At 46.0% G+C, this 24,146-nt stretch overlaps 1 protein-coding gene across 4 annotated transcripts in view; it reads left to right on the top strand.

Annotated features, from left to right (window-relative positions):
- Nucleotides 1-21,313, top strand: part of B3GALT5 (beta-1,3-galactosyltransferase 5) — a 31,203-nt gene extending 9,890 nt beyond the window's left edge. For 2 of the 4 annotated variants that reach the window (XM_059826117.1, XM_059826110.1), the window contains exons 2-3: nucleotides 15,440-15,629; nucleotides 16,063-21,313. In XM_059826117.1, the coding sequence (XP_059682100.1) occupies nucleotides 15,537-15,629; nucleotides 16,063-17,019 (1,050 nt within the window). In that variant the 5' untranslated portion in view covers nucleotides 15,440-15,536 and the 3' untranslated portion in view covers nucleotides 17,020-21,313. Of the gene's footprint in view, nucleotides 1-11,403; nucleotides 12,052-15,439; nucleotides 15,630-16,062 lie in introns of those variants that run through there. The other 2 variants (XM_059826102.1, XM_059826124.1) reach the window with 2 other exon arrangements.
- Nucleotides 21,314-24,146: the final 2,833 nt, after the last annotated feature.

Below are 24,146 nucleotides of genomic sequence, written 5' to 3'. Positions count from 1 at the left end.
ATGGTGTAGGAGCCGTTCCTGCTGGTGTTGTAGTGCCCCAGATGCTTCTTTGAAAATCATGGGTACCAGATAGCGCCACAGCCTGTATCAACCACGATAGACTGGTACTGATGCAGCTCTGCTGCCTTCAGCGCCAGCTGAAAAACAGGTGAAAAGTCTGAAGAATTAAACTGGGCTTGGTTTTCGTTTCTGTTGCGTTGGTGCAGTTCTGCTGGCAGGTGCGGTCTCACGTGGGCTGGTGAAATCGGGCCGTCCATCGTAACGGCGATGAGCAACCCCAGGCCCGAGTCAAAGCCGTGTGCTAAGGTGTGCTTTACCCATCAGGGCGAGCGTTCGACAATGGACCTGATGTATCAGTGAACTTTAAACTTGTCTAACAACATTATATGCCTTTGCTGGCTCTATACAGGACTCAGCAGGACACACGCAGGCCACAGGGGGCAATTGCCCACGAGATAGGCTCGTCTTGCCTTCCAGGCTGTCGCCGACAGCTGTGTTTGCAAGATGGACCTCCCATTGCTACCGACGGTGCGTCTGCCAGCCCGAGTCCTGCCGAGGTGGGGTACAGCTCTGCTGCGGGCACGTGCTGCCACGTAGGGTGGCATGTTGCCATCCCTTGCACTAGTCCTCACTGGCCATGCAGAGGCAGCATCTGGGCTGAACGCTCGCTGGCAAATTGAGGTTGGTGGCTCTGACTCTCACCTTTGCTGGTGCTTTGGGGAAAACCATCCTGCAAGCTCTCTAGAAACATGCTGGAAGTGATTTGGGAACAATTTTCCCTCTGAGAAATACTGGTGTTTCTTTAAAATGCAGAGAAGAGATAAAAAAAGGAGAATATAGTACTTTGTTTTTAAATTTGGAAGCTTTGGTGTAGTTGGTTTTAACCCAAATGATCTGAAACTTTCCTGTTGACAGCCCGTGTTTTAAGCCAGATCAAAAATATGCTACTTGGACACCTTCCCCTTGGCATCTGCTCTCTCACCGGCCCAGAACAGGAACATGCTGATAATAAATTTAAAAAAAAAAACACATTAAATTCAGCAGCTCAGAGGGATCCATTTGTCAGAGCCATAACTGAGTGAACGGTTTTCTGGCACTGCAATCAAGCTCCATCAAAACTTTCATCTCAAGCTATGTACCAGATAACGGTGCTCAGATCAATCAGTGCTGAGAAAACATTTGCAGGCAGATAAGGCTGGAAGGGAAAGAGTAGGAGTTATATTAAACCTGGTTTTCAATCATTATTTCCCGGGGATCGCATCCTTGTCCGGATGGTGCCATTCCTTCAGAGGCAAGGAGATGTGAGCTCTGCCCCAGCTCGCCTCATCTGTAGCACATCCCCGTGGGGAGGCTGCAGATGCTCTCCATCCAGTGAGGGGTCCCAGGCACCGGCTGCCCCATGCTGAGCCTACAATAGGCATTCCAACGGCTGGGCTTCATCCCACGGGTCTGCACAGCTCCATGGTGACTCCTGCCCACCTCCTGGGCTTTTCATGACTGCCTCACTACTGACAGGTAGAAGATAACATGGTGCCATGCAGGGAGAAGAAGTGCTTTTCTGTGAGGCACCGCATTTTCCTGCAGAGTGGATGTGCCCCGCAAGCTGTCGTTCGATTTTTCCTGCAAGGGGGAATAATGAGCTGCTCAGGATGGGACCACTGAGGACGGGGCCAGAAGGCAGATGGTGGGCACACAGAAGGTCAGGTGGCCGAGCCATAACCCCTGGTGCAGGATGAAAGCAAATCCTTTGTGTCTGACCCATCCGTTCCCTGCCCCCAGGTCAGGCTGTCGGGTTGGGGGCAGAAACCCCTTCCTGAAGGGAAATCAGGGCATACAAGCAGGGCACATGCCTTATGGCTTTGCAGCCGTTGTGGCCCAGGGTCCAGCACCCAATTTTGAGCATTTTTTCCTTTTTTTTTTTTTTTTTCCTTCAAGCTGGGGGACAAGGCAAAGAGACACAAACAAATAAAAAGCCTCCACATACTTCCAGTTAATTGTGCAGTGGGCAGGGGCCAAAAAAAACCTGCTTTCCTTATTCCTGCAGGCCAAAGCCCTGGAGCATGTGATTTGATTATCATTATTGTTGTAAGGCAGCGCTTGGCGCCTGCTGCGAGAAAGGACATTTCTGGGGGACTCAGGGGGTCACTGGCAGACGTGGTGACCTCTGGCTGTGTCCAGCCCCTGCCCCTCCAGACTCCTCTTCACGGAGATGTGCCCAAGACTCCTTCCAGGAGAGACCCGAAATGCCGCAGGCAGCGAGGGGGAGGCTGTGCTGTACCTTTGTGATGGCTCCGGTGTTTCATAACCTGCCCCATTCATTTAAAAAAGCCCTGTGTCTTAGTTAAAGCCTAAACATCTCAAAGCCAAACCTCCAGATGCTGTACCAGGAGGACTGTGGGAAGATCCGGTGGCACTTGAGAGCACCGATGGTACGCTTTTGTCCAGGGTACTCTGTTGGACCCTGGTCTCATGCTCTAGGAGGGACGTGGAAGTGATGTGAAGAATTAATGGGACCCAGACCCCAGAAAACAGCCCAGCAAACGGGGGATGTAATCAGCTCAGATTGCTCAGCCTAGCAAGGGGGGGACCGAGGAGTGAGACAGCAGCTCTAAAGTAGGTCACCTTTGTAGGTCAAACCTTTGAGCCCCAGCCAGCCGTGAGGCCGGCAGGGCTGTGGACAACTGGTGGCCAAAACCCTCAGCGCCGTGGCCGGCAGCACTGGGTCCATCCTCGGAGGGCAGGGAGGGCTGAGACCCATGTGGAACCAGGGTTCACCTCGCGCTTGTGATGGTGAGATGGCTTCAGCGTCTTCAGGAAGAAACCTGGGCGAGTTGGAAAGAGCCCGGAGAGAAATGCAGCACTGTGTTAATGGAGGTTATGGCTAAGGAGTCCTTGCGGCAGTGGCAAGGAAACCTCCAGCGCTCAAAGCCCCTGCCCCATGGTCAGCATCAGGCAGCCTTGTGCGCTGAGCTGACACAGAAGACGTGAGGTCCCTGTCTTCACCTGCTCACAATGTAAGATGACTGTGGGGAAATTTTTTGGGCAGCTTATTCAGAAGAAGCTGAACACTGATAGATTCAACAGAAGTCCTCCTCCTGACTGGAATAAATCTCTGTAGATTCAGTGTAGAAAAATCTTGAAAACTTCTATAAGAAAATTGGATTTAATTTTGCATTAAGGTGAACAGCCTTGAAACTTCCAGTGCAGTCAAGTCATAAAACCGTTAAAACATCCCATACCTACACCAAGTATGCAGCCTGTAAATTACTTACCCTCTTCAGCTGCAAGTGCTTCTCTGCCTTCCCCCACAGCTGTCTTATCAGCACATGCATTGAGAAAAACCCAAGGACAGAGCTCCTATTCACATTTTTTCTTACTGCTACAAAACAAAATGCAGCAAACCTCAACCGAAACCAAACAATGGCGTCTTTTGATGGGTGTTTGCAGTCTGACCTTATCTCTGCCTGCCTTATGCTTAAACAAGCTTGTATGTGGAAATACTAACTGTCACTTAGCGAGGCCACGTCCAACCAATGTTACTTGTCAGGGGAGACAGCAATATAGAGCCACCAACGCAACTGGTGTTTCAAGCTGTCAGTTTCCTGCCTGAAGGATAAAGGAGTGACGTGGATGGGGGTGCTGGGGGAGCTGAGTTTGGGGGTGACTCTGGTTTGGAAGGCAGAAATACCCCTTGGTTCAAGCCGAATATCCTGGTCTGTGAGCCCCACCTCCTCCTCAGCCAGCTGAGCAGCGTCCAAGCTTTCTTTTTAATTTGATCTAGCCTCTTTTGATGACTAAGGGAACAGGAAGATTATAGTTTAAGTATATAATTTTCATTTGATGTGACAGGTTAAAGCTATGTGCATTTAGAGAAGGCTTAGATTATTTTAGTTCAATTACAACACTGATTTAGGCCCTGACTCACTCTTTGAGGCCTGACTTCATGTAGACATATGTTGACTTACATTTACTGCTAATGAAATATAGGCATATGTTTATATTACTCCGCTTAAATGCTTTGCTGGTGTAGGGGTGGACTTACACAGCAAGTGCAAACCTGAATCAGAGTTATAGACAAGTAGGTTTTGCTTTGTTGGTTTTTTTTTCCAGCGCAAAGGCTAGATACTTCAGAGTTTATTTTTCTTCCTCTTGTGCCCCTCCCAGACATTAGCCTGTGTAATCTCCGGGCGCAATGTGTGCTTTTCAGTGTGCAGTCCTGCCCGAGACCGAATGCCCTCAAGTCTCCCTGGCTTTAATGACAGCTGGGCAGGCTAAGAGCTGGCGGGAAGCAAACTGCTAAAACACACAGCAAGCTGGGAGCAGCAGCCTTTCACTGGCATAGCTGAAGGAAGTGGAAACAGGTTTGATATGAAACAACGTATTCCCATTTCAGCACGCTCCTTGGCTAGGACTGCCCTGAGGGGAGCTGGTGAGCGATGTGATGTGCAGGAGCTGTGCGGGCGGAGGCACGAGCCCCAGCCCTCCGATGGTTTCCCATTTTCCACGGGAAAATGTCCCGTGTCCTGGTGGAGGGCAGGAAATTCGCTTGCAGAAGATTTTGTGTGTCCGGTATCTCTTGGACTTTGTAGGTCAGGCTGTGACAAAGAAAGTTTTAGCAATTTCCCAAAACTAAAGAAAAGGTTTTTTTTGGGAACTCAGAGCACAAAAGAGATGATAGTCATGCATGCAGTGGGAGGCACAGGCATCCTAGGTGCCTTAGCTAATGCTTCCTCCTTAGAGGAAACTCAAGCTACCTGGTTTTGGCTTCATGCCTTAAAAAAAAAAAAAAAAGGCAACCCCCCACCCCCAAACCCCCATGCTTTTTGGAGCAGTCCCCTCTGCAGCAAATCTGGAAACGGATCTGGACCTCTCCTCTTACTTGAATCTCTCCCACAAAGAAGAAGAAGCAAACAGCATTTTGTACGTCTCCGCTACATCTATCCATCTCTAGCCTTGGAGCAGAGGGGGAGGAGAAACAGAGCTGCCAGCAGCTCATAGTGATTGATTTGTCTCTTGTTTTTTATGCTGCGCTAGAACAACCTGTTTCAAAAATGACAATGAAAAACGAAAGCGAATGTTTCTTGCTAGAAAATCAAACTTCCCGAATTGTTAGCGGGTATGTTGCTATTAAACGGGCTGCTTTATCCACAACATTCATTTGGAAGTATTCTTTTCTGCTTGAGCTTGCAGCCCTTAGGAGAGAAATATATTGCCTCCAAGCCATTTGCTTTAAGAATTGTTGTCATGTGAAACTTTCTGTCATTGATTGCTATCACCGGGGGACAGTTTGCATATATACAAAGGTAAAAATCCTTCACTTCTCCACTTGCACCAAGAAGTACCGAAAGTGGCTCTGGAAAGGGATCAGGCGTCTCGCCCGCACTTGGACCAGCCCTAGAGCAAAGGCATGACTATGCCCGGGGCTGAGCGCTGACCTGAACAGCAGAGTGTCGGGGGTCAAGCAAGCACGGGGAGCCGAGGAGAGGGGCGACGCAGTGATGGGGGGCAGAGAGCGGAGACTGAGGACTGGGAGAGGGGTGCTGCCACCCAGGGTGGTGTCTGCTCCCCTTTGCCCCTGTCACCAGCCTGTCACTCCTCATCAGGGAAAATCCCGTGACTCCGAGGGTGCCTCAGTGCGGCCTTTTTAGCAGAGGGAGATTTCTCTCCCACAGCGCAAATCACGGCTGTATCGCTCGTAATTGGGGGCGCGGAGCAGAACTTTCCCAGCGCTGGGAAGGGCTGGCTCTGCTCTGACACCATTTCCAGCTCCGTGAGCGCCGCTCCCGCGCCCGGGAGGCCATCGCCTCCCCCCTCCCATCCAAAATATCCAAAATAAAAACATTTGCAGTCAGTTCCTAACTTTCCCTTCGCTGGCGATGGAGCTGCAGCGGTACAGTCGGTCTGTTACCTACGGCAGAGAAGGAGGGAGGGAGGGAGGGAGGGAGGGAGGAGGGAGAGAGAGAGGGAAGGAAGAGACAGGCAGGGAGCTCGGGTTACCGCTGCCGCATCGCCGCCTTCCCTCGCTTCTCGCTCCGGAGACACGGAGGGTCGTGCACCGCCTCGCTCGGGACGGCGGGGCTGCGGGGGGACCGGGGGAGACTTCGCCAACTGTAGCCGGCGCCCCCCGGTCGGAAGGGCCGCCCGCTGCGGCTCCCGCGCAACGTGGCCAGAGCCGCCGGGGGATGCGCCGCGGGCGCGGGCGGTGAGGAGGTGCCCGTCTCGCCCCCTGCCCCGGTGCAGGTGTGGCCGCGGGCGGGGGGGGCTGTTTGCCGCCGGAGCCGCCCGTGGACCCGCGTCACCCACTTTCCGAAACTCGCCGACTCACCGAGCAAAGTCCAGACCTCCCTCCCCGGGGAAGTCCCCCGCCCCGGCCGAGCGGCGTGCGGCCCCGCGGCGGTGCGGGGCTCGGCCGCGGGCGCCGGTCTGCGCCGCCCGTCCTCCGGTAAGGCGGGCGAGGGGGTGCATGGCGATAACTGGCGTGGGGGGCAGGCGGGTTTGATGGGGAGGGTAGTAATAGGTAATCTCGTTTGCCAGAGGATTCTGATTCTGCCGGTGCTTTAACGGGGGGAAGCGTTTTGGCAGCCTGTGAACCTGTCTCCAGAGAAAGACCAGGATCAGTCAGGACTAATACAGGGCAATGTTTTCCTCGCCGACCCGCGTGTTTGCCGAGACCTTGGATGAAACGCTTAAAAAGAAGAAGATCCATGAGGTACAGGTAAGCAATTAAAAACGCAGCCGTTGGGCCTGATCCTGCAAACATGACGGTCTATAATCAGCACTTGTAAAGCCAAGTAGCTATTTACAAAGGATTTGCCAGCATGAGGGCCCCACAGTGGGATTTCTGTTCCTCTGCTTTCGGCCCTAGCCCTGCTAATCAAAACAGGAGCTGGACACCGTCCCTCCCGGTTAACACTCGGCACGGGGCTGGGGCGGTGAGGGGAGCCTGAGTGGCTGTCCCTGGGCTGTCTCTGCCCCAGGTGGAAACTATATGATGCCCGGGAACGGTACCCTCCAAAAGTACCAGATTGCTTCTTTAATGACATGTAAATGCAAAGACTTAGTTCAACTGTTGTGTTGGTAGGGGAAGGATAAAGCTGCAAACACTAAAAAGCGACTGTGCCAAGAGGCAGCATGAAACGAAAGGGCACAGAATGGCAGGGACACCAGGCTCACCTACTCCTTGCAAGTGCTGCCCCAGCTTAAAATAGGGGAAAAAAACATCTGAAAGGTAGCATCCTGACAAGTCCTCATCCTACAGTGATATTGGCAGGGCTGAGCAGCACTCTGTTTATGAAAGGTTCAAGAGTGACACTGGAATGTCTTTATTGGTCATTTTTCCTGTTTTGAACATTTTTTGTACAATCTGCATAGCTATCTCTTCTCTGCAGTGCTTTTACTTCTTGCTTCATGTATCTTGAGATTGCTTCTGAGGGAGAAGAGCAAGACCCTCATCCTGTCTGAAACACCATTTTCAGTTTTATTTTTCTTTTTCATTAAGATGAAAAATCCAATGTGTAGTACTACTTGTAAGTGAGGGTGCAATAAATAATTTGTTTCTGGGAACACAGACATGTACATACAATTTTTGAAGAATGGTGCTTCTATAGCTCAGAGAACCAGACTGTTTGAGTCCTAGCATTGACATCAAGAGCTTAAAGAAGATTTTTTTTCTCATTGCTTTATTTGTTTATGAAGATAAGAGCATGTCTGTGAGTTGGATTTTGTTCCTATGCAGCACAATGAACCACATGGGTTTATACAGGGTAAGGTCGCTCTGATTCATCCCATCATGGACAATTGCTTACCTTTGGTGAGATCTGGAGTGTGGAAGACAGCAAGTAAAATACTAATTGTAGTGAAGTTGCTGATTCATGAGGCAATGCTTAAAAATGTTAAATATGCTTATTAGCATCAGTGATAAATGGAAGATGGCGGTATTGTAGGAGTAGAGGGAGCATTAGAAGAAGCGAGTCTATTAACATTGAAGAGAAACATGGAAAGGGACGTTTGGTGCACAGGAGGTGAAGGGAAGACAGAGGCAGAAAGAGAAGACTTTCAGGCTGAATGTTTGGAAAAAATTACTACCAAGACGAGAAAAGGTCCTTCTGGGAGAACAAGGAGGGAGCGCCTCAGAGGCACTGCTGTTTTCTCTGCCTGCAAGAGAGGATGCCTCTTTGCTGGTTGCCTGCCAGCTGTGTTTGGATCGCCTGTGGAAGTGGATTAAGTCAGCACTGTCCGAATATGCTCCTAAAAAGGACAAAAAGTACTTGCACCAGGGGCTGGACTGTAATTGCTGTCCTGTACAGTTTCTCTGCGTTGATAGCCTGAACTTTGCAACAGGGTGCCTAACAGCCCATATTGCAACCTCCACCACAACACCTTTCTCCTTCCTGGAAAAGGGATCTGGCCTTACTAAATATCCAAGCTGACATTTTGGTGGGCTTTTTAGGGCCAGGATTCATCAAGAGAATTTTGCAGGCAGCTTGGAAAAGCAAAATTATATTTTAAAATAGAAGTAAGCTTTCTTGACTTGGCTGAAGTCCCTGGAAATACATTTCTTTTTGACTCTTCAGATAGAGAGCTTCTTTTCTGTGACGTTACAGGAGCAGCTCCACCTCCTGCCAAATTTTTTGCTGGTTTTGAGAGCAAAACTGCAGTTTGGTCTGAGGATGCTGTTTGGTTTTTCCAAAAGAATGTCATGAGCAAGTGGTCATGGTTGGGTGGATGAGATCAAGCTAACGCCTCTTGATTTTTTTAATAAAGAGGAAGATGCTGTCTCTGATTCAGAAGATCCCTGCACCACAAAAGCCTTCCTTCTGCAAGAATACGCTTGCCATGATCTTTACTCTCCTTTTGGCATCGGCCACCTGGCTAGTGTCAGAGACAGAACCCAGAGGCCACGTGGACCTCTGGTCTGGGCCATTGTAACCATTTCAGCAACAGAAATCTCCTCACCCGCGGTGACATTTTAGTATCTGAACTGGAAAAACTGCGTTTTCGAGTGGATGAGACCTGCAAATGTTTGTTCTTTCTCTTGTAATAATAAAGACGCACCTTTTCAACGGGCAAACGTTGCATGCAAAACTACTCCTACGCCTGTGCTTTCCCTCTGAGAGAGCTGCCGTGTTAAGGTTATGTTTATACGTATATGCCGGCACCGTGGTTAACCACCGGTACATTATCATCTGTAGTAGAGAAAACATGATTTGGAGGAGGAAATGGTAGAAATTTTTCTTTGAAGAGATAAAGGTAAGGAGTTACAGCGGGTCATATTGCTCTTCTGGAACTGTCTCTGTCATAGCATGATGGGAGGAAATCTGGGGCATGGAGGTGAAACTTTCAGGGACTCTTACTCAGGTACTGAATTTTAACCAATTTATATTTTAATGTCTCTTTTTTTTGGTCATGGTTTTCTTTGATTGCTGGGAAAAAAGTTTCTTTGCTTATTATAACTATACCAGTATTTAGACTGTGTTGGTCATGCTGCTAAAAACAATACAGTTGTATGCATATATCTGTATACATCTGTATTATGTATATATGCATGGCGTTTCATTGGGATTAATATTAATCTAGAATTTAACATATCACTCTAATATGTTTTTTTCCTCTAGAACTATTAATTTAAAAACTTAATCTTTTTTTAAATTATTTTTTCCTTTTCTTATTAAATCCAAATAAAACCAGCCCAACCTTCTACAAAAAAGATGCAATCTGCTGTTAAAGTTACAGGGTCGATCAGGTACATGGGTATTAGTAACATAATGACAGAGCATAAGCCAGGCAACATAGTAGGATTTGCAAATCAATAACAATAATGCTCCTTTTTTATCTGTTGTCTAATTGATCGCTTAGGGTTTGGAGACAGGGACTCCTGCCGTGGGTCTGTGACTGTGAGCAAATGGCTCACCCGCTCCCCAGAGTCAGCTCCCTGGCCATAGAACATCGTGGCCTTTTTGGAGAGCCAGAGGCTTATTTTAAGCATCAAATGCACCCACCCCTCAGAAGTCCTCTCCTCATGCACACCCTGTCATGGCAGGCTGGGGATAGCGCAGAGAAAGAGAAGCTGGGAAAATCTGGGAATGCTAACTCCCCCAGCAGCATTGCAAAAAAAAAAAGACAAAAAAACCAAAGAGACAAAAAACAACAAAAAAAAAGGGGGGGGGGAATAAAGGGAGAGGATTTGGCTGTAAATAAAGTGCCTAGCAACTCTGCTTAAGTGATAGACACTGACATGTATGAAGCAGAGGAGCAACGTCTTGCTTTGACTCGCTGACAGGCTGACAAGGAGAGACAATCCTGATAGCAGAGGCTGGTGAGAGGTAGCAAAAGGAAAAAGGTTTTCCATGGTCTGACAGTAAGGGAGGCAGAAAAAGTTTTTCCCTTGCCCTGTACTCTTTTCAGGTTTCTAGCTTCTTGCCCGCCTGTCTTGACGTTTGGTTTGGGTGAGGACATTGTTAATACAGGTTGCTGTAAAAATCTCCCTCTGAAAAGTGGCATTTTAAAGCGCCAGGAAGGAGACATTTAGCATCCTCACCTTGGTGGCTGTTCACATGCAGGTCTTTCGGTTGGAAATGGCACCAGCGGCTGGGGAGGCTCCACGGGACGCTGCCACCGAGCGCATGGGGCAGAAGGAGCCAGCCACTGCTCCCAGGGGACGAGGCAGGGTAGTCTGCCCCGTGCGACCCTTTATTTTGAGTAGAGGTTCACCACCACTGTCTTCAGTAGTTCTGCGTGGGACCTGAGCAGGTGCTGCTGTTCCTGGCAAGTTCTGGCAGGCGCCAGGCAGTGTCCTGCTCCGGGAGCGGGGGGACAGCCTGAAGTTGCTGGGCTAGAGGCAACTGGTCATCCCTCCCTGACTTCTGAACTCAGGCTAAGGGGGAAACCCGGCTACCCACGTGTCTCTCTAAAAATGGTGACCACTGCTGAACCCACTGCCTCGCCAGAGATGTCATCTTTGAGAGCTCCAAGCTGGCCCCTGCTCCTCTGAAACATTTGCGTTTAGGAAAAAATAAAAGCTTCCTGCTGTACTTGACATTTTCTTATGATCTATACATGTTTAATCCCTCTTCATATCCTGCTGAGCTTCTGAGAAAGCAATTTAGAGGCTTTATTCTGAGGCAAATCAAAAGTTAGCAGGTATTATTAGTACTTATGCCAGGGCACATGTTACTTTCGATTATTAGGAAAGGAAAATGGGAATATCACTGCTGACTTTAACTGTGCGGTATTGGAGGTCGTAAATCCTGTTTACGCACTTAAATCACGCCTCTGCTTTTGGGTCTGCCTTCTCGCAGCTGCTGTGTCTCTGTTTACAAAGTGGGGACTCTTGCAGATGGTCAAAAGCACTTTGGTCGTTTGCAGTTTGGGTCATTCCCGGGCTGATGTGTGTGACCTCAATGCAAAGCCAACGCTGATCGTCCGCTGAACTCAGTGGCATGACTGTAGCTTTGCCCCAGAAAAATTAAGAAAATTTTATTTCTTAAAATTGATATTTTGAATCTGTTTCTCAGGGGGACTCTAGACCTACTTACCTCTCTCTGCCTGGGGCCAGACTGCTTTTCCTGATCTATGTGGCATATAGCCTTGATCTCTTGGTGCCGTTTAGATAATTATACTCATTAACAGACCTAAAGGAGGTGTCAGATTAATTTTGATGGAATAACTAGGCTTCATCACAGGAGTTACCATGGCCCTGTCACTGTGCAACATGAAGGAGTTACACAAGGGTCAGTGGTGTGAACGTAGAGACCCTAAAGCCAATCCGCCTACCACGGCAGAACACAGGAGGAAGTTCATGCCACTGGTGGAAAGAGGTACTTGCAAAGTAGAGGGCTGCAGTTTGACTAATTTGGATCACGGACCTTGACTACCTTCTTTTCTTCATGTGTTCGTTTCAGGCGTGTGCGAGAGGAGCGCCGGGCTGCGGGCTCCTGTAGCCCACGTTGCTTGGGTTCCAGGCTTCCGTGCAAGCCTTGTTCGGCTCTGCACAGAGCCATGAAACACCGTGCCAGTCAGTTTAAACAAACCGCTCTCTAGGACACGAAGCAGGTAATTTTTTGGCAATACCCTACATAAAATATTTTGCAGTTGGAACAACAGGAGATGGACAAAGCTTTGAGATAATTACAAACTGCAGTTTCTGACTCAGATCAGAGAGGAAAATCAAGTATAACATCATGCAAAAGGATTTTCTATAAAACCAGAAAGATTTGTTTCTATGCAAAAATACTGGATGCTGTTCAAAATGACCTCTAGAAAAGAGATTGGTTGCTAGTAAGTCTCCATTGCTTTCTGGACCACCTCCTGTAGACTTACTGTTCCCTTCATATTAACATCTCCAGGACTGTTCCCTGGAGATACGTGCATGCAGGCTGGAAATCTTGAATCACAGACTGTATTGTTTGTCAGACGCAGGTGAAGGAGGAAAGATACAGTGACAGATAATTTAGAAACTACAAGCCTTGTCACACCTAACCTATGCTCGTATCTCTGCTGTAGAGCAAGATACTTCAGGTTGGATGGTGATGGTTTTGCTAAATGCAGTCACAGCCATGTTGTCCTGATGAAACATAACAGAAGCTGTTGTTTTCCACCCGTTCTTCACATATCGCAGTTCTCCCAGGCACTGGGGGAGACAGAGCATTTGCTTCACCCAGGAATCTGAACCTGCTGTTCACAGGTGGGGTGAGGGATGGGACGGGGGCTCAGCGTCCCAGGGGTAAGGAGCCAATACCAGGGTGTTTTAATTCCCTGATATGGCAACTTAAGCGGTCCAAGGAACTGACCTGCCTGTGTTAATATAAAATGCTTTCGACTTTCAAAATTTTCCCTATTCACCTGAAACCAAGAATGAAATTGATGGTTTTAAGAGAAAAATGGCCTCAGCGAGAGGAAGCTGGTGATCTCTCTGTCACCCTTTCTTTTGGTGTTCTTTCAGTAAGTGCCAACCTTGTAACGTATTGCCAACCTTGGGTCTTTGGGACACCAAGGCTGTACCTGTGCAAATGCATCTTTCCCAGCAGTCCTCCCCCCACCACACCACAGGCTCTCGCTGGCCTCGGAGGCATCTCGGGAAACTCTTCCCTTCTTGAGCTCCGAGGGGGAAAAATTAAAGGCAGGGCCATCAGATGAGACACCTGTATGCACTCTCACCTCTTTGCTGAGTTTACCTGGAGAGGGGAGTTTGGGGAACTGGTGCTATACTGGGGAAAGACTATTGCAAGAGTGAAACAGGGAAGAAATGGGATTGCGACAGAAGATGGGGCACAGCCCCGTACGGACAGGGAGGCTGAGACTCCTCTACTGCACCTGGTCCGGGGGCTTGCATGGCTCTGCAGGGCTGGGGGTCATGGTGAGGAGCTGAAGCTGCGGTGAGTCCCCGGAGCGGGGACCTGCATGGCTCCCTCCTACGTGTGGCTGGGCAGGCAGAGAGAGCTGAGACACCAAACTGGGAATGCCCAAGGTGCTACTGATGCAATCTGGGTCCTTGCAAGCCCTCCCCCCAGTCCCCTCTACAGATACCTCTGTGGGTAATTTGCGAATGTTTCATCTGAGGAAAAAACAACACCGTTCCTACCAGTTCCAGATAAGCCTGAATTTGCTTGTAGTGATTAAACTGATGAGGAAAGCTAGTATTTTCCAGCTTTCACACATTCAGAACCAAATGAGACTTTGCTCCGGGAAGTGTGCGTTTCTTATCAAGGCCACTGCCTACACCTTGGCAGTAGGCAGGCACCTGCTGTGAAATGATACATGTACCTATGTGTGCGTTGCAAAATTTATAAAATATGTTTTACAATTTACGTAAATTTACAAACGTTTGCATTGCCCCTGTGTGTGTGTGTGTGTGTTTATATATCTGTATAAAGTATGCTGCTTCATACATGGACTGAAAAAGGAAGACAGTCTGGCTCTGGATGGGCGGTATGGCAAATACATGACAGAATGCAGGCTGGGAGGCTGCTCTCCCAGCCGTCCAGAACAGGGACCTTTTTAATTTTTTTTTCAGATCTGTTACCAGTGTCCAAACCCGGAAACAAGTAAGAAATAAATATGGTCAAGTCACACTAGTCTGATTCTGCTGAAATCTGGTAAAATGAGTAGTTACGTGTACGGTTTCTTGCTCCTGAGTATTTCTGAAAAGGTTTTAATGGGTTTTAATAGAAAATTGCTCTCAATTACTTTCCTAGTTCAGTAGTTGAAGGACTTTTGTTTGTACATGTTCTGGGATTCCTGTGACAGAGAAATGTCAGACTCTTGAACAGTCTCGTGAGAGCTGGCAACAGGAGCGAACCTCTTCTGCAGCTCTGTTGTCAACCTCAGAACATCATCCTTTCCTGAAAACACTGTTTTCAGGATATTCATGTGCTTCCTCCCAGGCACAGATGCAGAGCAGATTTTCATATAATCTTTTGTTTGTGTGTGTGTGTGTATATATGTATGCATATGTATATTCTCACACAATTTTACATATGTATTTAATTAAAGTCACTTTTAAGTTAATTGGAAGACTACTGTGAGCTATACATACAAGAAAAAACAGATCTGAGGAATGGTCTATTTAAAGTTAATTTAAATATAAGTGGCAGAAGAAATGGGAACTTTTGAAATATTTTCAAAATTCATTAGTGAATCATTGCAAAAATGCGTTTCACTGTGGGAGGAATTTCAGTAAACCAGGGCTCCATTTCTAGTTGTTTCATGCTTTTGAGAATACCGACTGAAGTTAATGGGACTATTCTTATGGGTAAAATGAGCTGGATTTGGTCCGAGGAACACCTGGCTGGACTTTAAAATGAACTTAAGCCTGCAACGCAAAACCTTTTCATTGCTTGGAAAGGGCAATTTGAGCAAAAGGAGGGCACAAATGTGGTTTTGGGGAGTCTAGGCAGAACATTCCTGGTCAGAAGGCAGAGATCAAATTTCCATGAAATCTACAGCTCTGGGGATTGTAAATTTGGTTTGCTGTATTTTTAGTTGGGAAGCCAGATCCAATTCTTTGTTAAGAAGTGGGGAAGCAGAAGGGAATGCCTTTCCCCCTGGTAAAAATTCCCCCATCCTAGTGCTCTAAAATAGTAGCTGGTGGGCCTGTGGCTTAATGGAATGAGTAACTGAACCATTATACTATTCTCACCAGGTTGATATATGGAGATGTGTAATTTTTTTGTCACTGTGACCTTTTTGGGTTTGCTTTGATAATTTTTCTCTCTCTCAGAATTTATACTAGATTTGTAACCAGATACGCAGCACATTAATCTGTTACAAGGATAAATGAACGGACATTTTTGTTATTGTTTGGATCTCTTTCACCTAGAAAGGAGAGGGGGGTACGGACAACCCCCTTCTCACCTCAGCGTGCCCTAGTGAGTCACCTAAACTCTGCAGAAGGTGAAACATCCAAATAATCTGACCCACTGTTGTTTTTTTTTCTGAGCAGCTGACCCAACGTCAAATACGTGAGTCATGGCCCCTCCAGCAAAAAGATTGGGAGCAGTTTCTGGGTCAGTGCAAGAGCCCCACAGGATGCAAAGAAGATGAAGATGGGGACAACCTGGCTGGGTCTGCCAGTTGGACAGCACTTGTTGGCTCTGGGACACAAGAACTTTTCAAACAAATGGAGAAACATGGTATTGAAAAAAAAAATACTGCTGTTGTTCTCCCTCATCTGTCATGGGCACATATCCGCTGCTTCTCCACTGTCTGGCTTGTGAGAGCCCTGGTGGGTCTAAGTCATGGTTTGTAACATGCTGAAAATGGGGAGGAGGTCTGAAACATCGGCCAGGGTGAGCTGGTATCAGTGGGCATGCTTGTGTGGATTTCTGAGGATATGCTGGCTTGGGGGCAGATTCAAGTAAGCACGAGTGTGAATTTGATTGCCAGCAGAACATCTTGTGGGAATGATACTAAGAGAAATGCATGTGGGCAAGTGCCCTGAAATAGGTAGCTTTCAATTAGGGACGACCTGGCTTTAAATCCCTATGCAGGGAGTTTGGTATACAGCACTGAAAGGAATTAGATATTTTTTTTTTTTAATGCGCTATTCCTTCTTGTTTCTTTCAGATGGATTTCAGAAAATTCAGGCTGTTTGTTTGCCTTCTAGGGCTCAGCTGTGCTAGCTTCTGGATTTTTTACAACAGTTTGACCGAATTCTGTATATTCTGTGAAAATAGCCAAGATTACATATTCCCCACAGAGACTTTTAGGAGAATTGGAGGAAACTTCTCACAGCTCCCGGATATAGACTGCCATAAGGACCCGCCTTTCCTTGTCCTGCTTGTGACATCCTCGTACCACCACGTGGACGCCAGGATGGCCATCCGGCAAACCTGGGGGAAGGAGAGAACAGTTGCCGGCAAGCGCCTGGTGACATATTTCCTCCTGGGAAGCACTGAGAATCTCAGCCAGCAGGTTGATATTGCTGCTGAAAGCCAAAAGTACAAAGACATTATTCAAAAGAATTTTACAGATACGTATTACAATTTGACTTTGAAGACCATGATGGGAATTGAATGGATTCACAAATTTTGTTACCAGTCCAGCTTTGTGATGAAAACTGACACAGATGTGTTTGTCAATGTTTTTTACCTCACTGAGCTGCTTCTAAGGAAAAAGAGGACCACTAGATTCTTCACAGGCTTTTTAAAACTGCATGAGTACCCCATACGAAGAAGAGGGAGTAAGTGGTATGTGAGTAGAGAAGAGTATCCAGGAAAGACCTACCCGCCATTTTGTTCTGGGACTGGCTATGTTTTATCCACCGATGTTGCTAGTCAGATCTATAATGTTTCAGAGAGTGTTTCGTTCATTAAACTGGAGGATGTATTCATAGGACTGTGCCTTGACAAATTAAAAATTCGGCTGGACGAGCTTCATTCAGAGCAGACGTTTTTTCCAGAAAGGATTAGGTTCTCTGTTTCTCGCTTTAAGAAAATTGTGATGTGCCATGAAGTAGAACCTTCTGAGCAGCTGAGCTACTGGAATCACTTAGTGACAGAAAATCATGGAGGAGTGCTCTAGCACCTTCCCTGCTCTAATTAACAGAGTGAAATGCTCTACATTTACAGGGCTGCTCTTGACTCCAGCAAAACTCCCAATTAACTCTAGATCCATCATATTAAAGACTTTGTTAATGGTTATTTTAATCTCCATTTCTGCACAAGAACATGCAAACCTCTTTCTCTCCCATTCACTCCCACCTCTTTGCATCCCTTCTCTACACGAGTCACAATTACTATTTTTTTTCTGAAAGATGCAGGCCTGCAAACCCGCCCTCCAGTTCTTGCTGCTGCAGGACTGGGAACATTTCTGCAGTGCCAAACTAAAAGTTAAAGTACTTTTATTCAGAGAAGAAAATTTGCACCCTCTTCCTGGTCCTCCTTGATAGATTACTGCATTTGCACCCATCTGTGCAGGCATTTAAGAAAAGGTGTTTGTAGCTGTCAGGATGTTCCCCTCCTGGTATAAGGAACTGCAGCCCTGCTCTTGCAGCCAGCTCTGTGTGGGCAGAACTGCGTACTGGCACGGATCCCTCCTTCAGTCTGCACAAATTTTTTGCAGCAATGGAAAAATTTGCCCATGCAGCGCTCTTGGAACAACCTTAGGTACTGCAGGTCACCTGGTGAACGTGTAGGGCTACTGCATCTGTTCCCCTGCATGTGCCTCCTGCTGAAAATGATATGTGGTAGAGCTGGATACATGCTCAGTGGAGAGTGTCCTGGTCTTTCTGTTAAAATAGACCCCGGAGACATCTTTTACATTTGTGTCTCACTTTGATTGCTTGAAAGCTCCTGTAAATGGTTTGCCAAGGCTAAACTAGAGCCACTTACAGTGAGCTAAAGAGTACATCTGATTTAGACATTTTTCCCTATGAGGAACTGGGTGTGTAAGGGAGAAGACAGGAAGATTTTTCTCTTTTAAACAAGACCTAGTGGGAAAATGTGCCCAAGTAATCCTTCAGGCTGGGAGCCTCATTTCTTATTTCATTGCCAAGCAAAGACTCATGAAATCCCTAGGTTGTTTGTAGGTTTCAGAGACAAGGAATTGAGTCTTTACAGTAGATGCTGTGAAAAATACATTTGGGTTACAGGGAGGGAGGAAGGAGTTAATACAATCATGCCTTATGCAATATTCCTATTATTTGATTTACTTTCATGCAAAGAAAAGGTCAGTTTTACCAGCAAAGAAGTATTGGATGCCTATACTATGTGTGAAATGTTTTTTTCAGAGAGCAGTAAAAGTGGGGCTGCTCCCTAGGGGAAGATGAGCCGGGAGCTGAGGGGATCCGACAACCCGCAGGGCTCAGCCCCACACACCCACGCGAGGCAGCAGGACAGAACCACAGATGGTGGCCAGGTCCAACCAAGAGTCCTGATCATAAGGCAGTATCACCGTGATGAGGTAGGTCTGAGGTCAAGCCAGGAACGGCCGGGCCCTGGTGATGACAGGTGGGGGTCAGGATCAGGCCCAGTGAGGGGAACCAGGGCCAGACACTGCCCTGGGATGGCAGGACAGGGCCTTGGGGATGGGGACGTGTGCTGAATGTGGTAAACAGCAGGGAGGAAAGACAGGGAAAGATACTTTATTGCTTTGGGGTTAGTTATTTTTATTGTTTCTTTTCTTTTTATCGAAGTTTGTGAGGACTGTCCAAGTGTCTTTTTTTACTTGCCTGTGTCTGAAGAGCAGGATAAATATTTTCAGCAGGAATATGCCCCATACTGAGAAGTGTTTAATAATGATAATAATATATTATTTATTTTTCTTCTGCTGTAGAATAATCTGAGCTCATGCACTTATTTTTGACAACTGATGAAGAAAGAAATAAAGTTTTTTTGTTTGGTAGAAGAATAATCTTTATTTTAAGTTTCCCATTCAGAAAAAAGCTGCTTATAGGGTGTTTGCAGGGATATGGCTATCCAGGTGGTCAGGTAGGTGACCAAGGAGGTGTTTGCCGTTCCCTAGTGCGTACCCTGTGCCAGGGGGTGGGCAGCCCAGCTCCGGGCTGAACAGCATCTCTCCGCCTCCCATCCCAACTCTGCAGGTGTATCTGCCCTTGGGCTCAAAGCCCTGGTGTAGCACATCTGCTTTTGCTGCTGCCTTCAGTAGGTGCAATGGGTCAGACTGATAAAGCCTCGCAACAGCATTTTAACCACTATTCTTTCTGTGTAACCTGCAGAAATGTCTTTTTGCCATTCATTGCTATTGTACCCAAGGTGCAAGCTGGCTATTGCTTTAATGTATAGAAAAATGTTGAGCATAAAGGAATGCTTCCTGGCCTCTCCTAGCTCCCTCTCTTGTGGGGTAGAGGCTCTGTGAGCTGGGACAGCATAATGCAGCCTAATGTTCATCCTGAACTCTTCTTGTTCTCGGAGAAATAATCCTGCAGCCCCTTGTGGGTCTCACTTGCACCTCTGTGCCTGGTGCCAACCTTATCCCAGCTGGCAGGACCAGTCCAACCGTGCAGTCCCAGGGCGCCTGTATCTCAGCAGAATAGCTATTCATTTACATACGACGCGTTGACTTGTTCACCTCCACTAGGTGTTGAGATCCAAGACGTATGGTGGTGGCACCTGGCTCCTGGGATGGTGCAGCTGCTGGTCTTCTGTCAGGCTGAGTTCACGGCCAAAGCGTGAAGTCTCCCATTGGGAGGCAGTATTTTGGGTTGCTTCCCTGAAAGATGGTTGCCTGTGAGTGGCATTAAAATATGTCTTACCTGAGCAGTTTGTGGTTTTGTATCGTCATAAAAAAAGTTACCTTTGAGGGCCAAGTTCTGCTAGACTTCTTGACTGTGGCTTTTATTTTAGTTCAGAAGTGTTCCTAGTTACTTGAATATAGCTACTAACTGGGAAGATGGAGCTATTCTCTGTTAATTACATTTGCAGTTGCTACCACTGTATTTTTGGGGCTAAATTCATAGGTACCATGCCATTGGGAATAAGGTCCTTAGGCATGTTTTAAGAAACCATCCTATTCTGGATACTGTTTCCAGGGCATCTATTTGTGATTTCAAGTGATCCATGCAAAATGCCTCTCTCTGTTACTGCATTGGAAATATTTTGTCCCCACTGAATGTATGTTGTTAAGCATCTAATGGCCTGCCTATCTGAAGCATTTGGCTTATCACTGAGAAATCTCTGATGAGGTTGAAATGTTATGGATTCAGATAGCCTGCTCCTCTCCTTTTTGCAAATTAGCTTCCCAAGTGAATGCTTTAGGTTGCTGCACATTATTTTCCTCAACATATGATTTTTTTTGTGCTCACACAAATTAGAAATTGATTTCATAATTCTCTCCATTCAGTAGGCTACTTTGAATAAGAATATAGTAAATGAATAATTAATTACTTAAAATATAAGGTTATCCCACTGGAAAAGGTGATTTAAGAAAAGTAGATTATTGCATGTAAGGCAAATTCGTTTATTTAAACAAAGCCACTGTATTAGTCAGTTTATATGTATCAGCTAAATGAAATTAGCTTTTGCAGCTTAGGCCTCAGATCATGATTTTTAACACAATCAAAACAGCATTAGTGGCCTTTTGCCAAATTATGCATATTTTCCTATGAAAGACCACCACAAAAAGATCTGAAATATAACTAGAACTGTAAATACAATACTGCAGTGTACATATACTTATTTTAAAAATTTTGTATAGGCTAATAAAATAATTTAGGCAATTTTTGGCAGTTTATCTGTAAAAGTAGTGCACTATCCTAACATTTTTATGTTTCCTGGGTCAGATGATAATTAAATCAGGTTTTTTATGAATAGCTTTGGAAAGTAATGCTGAAAAGTTATTCCAGTGCTTCTTATTTAGTAGGAAGGTGTGTACAAATCAACAGAGCTGATAGTGTGTTAGAGTTGGTTAGAGTTGTGCATTTCGGCATACTCTATTTCTTCCAGCACAAGATCAGGTTTTGAATAGAGAAAAATTAATGCATTTTTCACAATTATAACTCATCAACTAACATATTCTCAGTTTGGTTAGGATTTTCAAAAATGTCTATGAAGGATTTGGTCACACATCTCATCTGATTCAGTATTACTGAGGAGGTATAACTCTTCCAGGCACTCTTGAGAATACAGAGTAGATTTTTGTAATGAAACATTTGCCTTACATAAAAGCTGAATGGAACACAAGGGCTAACCGTCTGTAATGGATCTGACAGGAATGCTGCTCTTCTTGGATTTGTGCGGGTTACTATACAATGTTAATATAAAATGTGTGACAATGTTTGCATTATTTGCATAGAACATGAGAATGTTGAGCTAACTATTCAATGTATGATATTTTAGTAAAGTATTTTGTTACCACAGTTTTGTGCATTCACTTATTTTTTTGGTTGTGAATGTATTAACATTTTGGGACGTAGTCAAGTTAGGAGGCTTGCTCTTTTTCCAGTTAAAATGAATAGAATCATAGAATCATTTAGGTTGGAAAAGACCTTTAAGATCATTGAGTCCAACCATAAACCTAACACTGCTAAGTCCACCACTAAACCATGTCCCTAAGTGCCACATCTACATATCTTTAAAATACCTCCAGGGATGGTGACTCAACCACTTCCCTGGGCAGCCTGTTCCAAAGCTTGACAACCCTTTCAGTGAAGAAGTTTTTCCTAATATCCAATCTAAACCTCCCCTGGTGTAACTTGAGGCCATTTCCTCTTGTCCTATCACTTGCTACTTGGGAAAAGAGACCGACACCCACCTGGCTACAGCCTCATTTCAGGTAGTAGTAGAGAGCGATAAGGTCTCCCCTGAGACTCCTTCTGTCCAGGCTGAACAACCCTACTTACCTCAGCAGCTCCTCATAAGGCTTGTGCTTCAGACCCTTCACCAGCTTCATTGCTCTTCTTTGGACACACACCAGCATGTCAATGTCTTTCTTGTAGTGAGGGGCCCAAAACTGAACACAGTATTCGACGTGCCGCCTCACCAGTGCCAAGTACAGGGGCATGATCCCTAGTCCTGCTGGCCACACTATTTCTGACATAAGCCAGGGTGCTGTTGGCTTTCCTGGCCACCTGGGCACACTGCCGGCTCATATTCAGCCATCTGTTGACCAACACCCCTGGGTCCTTTTCAGCCAGGCAGCTTTCCGGCCACTCTTCCCCAAGCCTGTAGCGTTGCATGGGGTTGTTGTGACCCGGCACTTAGCCTTGTTGAATCTGAATCCGAATCTGTTGAATTTTCTCCCCTTCTCTAAAATGCCTTAGTATGGACATCCTAAAATGGCTGGTTTGTTCCTTTTCCTAAGGCAAATACATAATTCCCATAAAAGAGAAAAAGATCAAGAACAGGAGTGCTTTCCCAAGTATTAAGCACGCAATCCTGCTACATTAGCCACTCTTGCCATTAAGGTCTACACATGGTACACTTTTAACTCAAAAGCACCTTAAAACAAAACTTTATAAACAGGCTGTGATCTGAATTCATAATGTTTTTTCCAAATGACAAGAGTGTCAAGTGCAAGATTGTTAAAACCATAGCAAGGGAATTCATGAAAGACAATTTTAACCACCTGATTCCTTTTGAAAGATCAAGATCCAACCTGAAATGGTTTTGCCTGTGTCACCATAGGCAACACTGTCTGACTGTGGCTGACTAGTGTGCTACGTGGGACCTGGAAGCACAGCGCTGTTCTCTATCTCTTAAAAGGGAAATGTCAAATAACTGAAGGCTGTCAGATTGCTTGCCAAACACAAACAGTTACGAACTAAAACCCGTAACTAGAAAAGGTCTCCCTTGCTATCTTTATCTTTTGTCTTATCTTTTTTCCTTGCTTAACTTTCTGGTGCATTTTGCTTGTTTGCAGCTGGACTTAAATTCATTAGTTCATTCCACCAATGTATTTCCAGAAGCACCTGCAAATATTATCACACTGGATAGAGGAAAGGATCTGAGTTACAGAACTTAGATATATGCATATATACAGCCTGAAAAAACAGACTTGAATTTGTACATGTTCTGGCTGAGCAAATAGAGATTTTTTCAAAGCCTAGTAATACAGTGGTTTTAAGGCTAGCCTTCTAAAATTTCACTCAATTACATTTTCACTGAAAAATGTAATTGGACAATTTCAATGGTTGAGAAATAACCTTGTTGTTGCCTTACGTTTCACAAATTCAAAAATGCATTATTTTTGTGGGGAAAAAGGGAAATCCAAGTCCCTTCTTAGAATGTCTCCAACTGAACCACGTACACAACATCCCTTGTGTTCAGCTACTGACCTAACCTGGCCTCATTTAATTTATGTCTTTGGGTGCACGGATAGAGGCCCACGTAATCAGCTTCCTGTTCTCCCGTCACCAAAAGCACTTAGAAATCACAGCCGCCCTTACACTTACAAACTGTCAGCGTACAGTTGTAGGCGCGGCATGTCATAAATTAGTTATGTGGTGTGATTTACACCTCCAGCTTGTAGATCTTCCAGGCAGCTCTATTCCCTTCATGCTTAATTTAATTGTTATTGCTGGAACAGCAGTTGTAAGTAAATGTTTGACTCCAGTACATAAAGGGATCTGCAGCTTTTACATGTGCTTCTGCTAGTAAAGGTTCAACGAGGGAATTAAAAAGAAGAGTGAGCTGAGCCAGGAGGCAGGAGTGGGAGTGAGCCGTGGCGTGCGTGAGTAATGCAGCTTGCTCCTGCCGGGGCTGAGGAGGTGGCAGAATAACAGCGCTTGTTACTGGCAGGGAGAGCTTGGTGCTGAGCATGAGGGTGCACAATGCACCTCTGTGTTCTCCCAACACCCCAGCCCATTTTGGGGATCCCATCCTCTTACACTGAGCCCAAACCCTGCGTGGCTTGCAGGTGTAACTCAAGCAGCAGGAGGTTTGCTGCCGGAGGATGCTGTAACTGCCTTCTCCAACTTTGCTGAAGAAAGTGCTGCATGGGATAGGGGAGAAGACGGGACTGGGAACTTTACCCTATAAACATATCAGTCTTTCTTTACTATATTACTGACATCTTTCAGTAGTCACCAGTTCCCTAAGCTTTTAGGGAATCTTATTTGTATACAAGTGTTGCAAAGGAAATGGACGAATATCAAAATAAAGTTTACTGCTCCTCTATAACAGAAAGCCAAAATGCAGCAGTGGTCACAAGCACTTCCATTACTCTGCCACATAAAGAGAAACTGAATATCT

Source organism: Gavia stellata, chromosome 1 (genome assembly GCF_030936135.1).
Source record: "Gavia stellata isolate bGavSte3 chromosome 1, bGavSte3.hap2, whole genome shotgun sequence".
NCBI classification, from domain to species: domain Eukaryota; kingdom Metazoa; phylum Chordata; class Aves; order Gaviiformes; family Gaviidae; genus Gavia; species Gavia stellata.
Note: the sequence above shows the minus strand (reverse complement) of the source record. Positions and strands in the feature narration are given on the sequence as shown.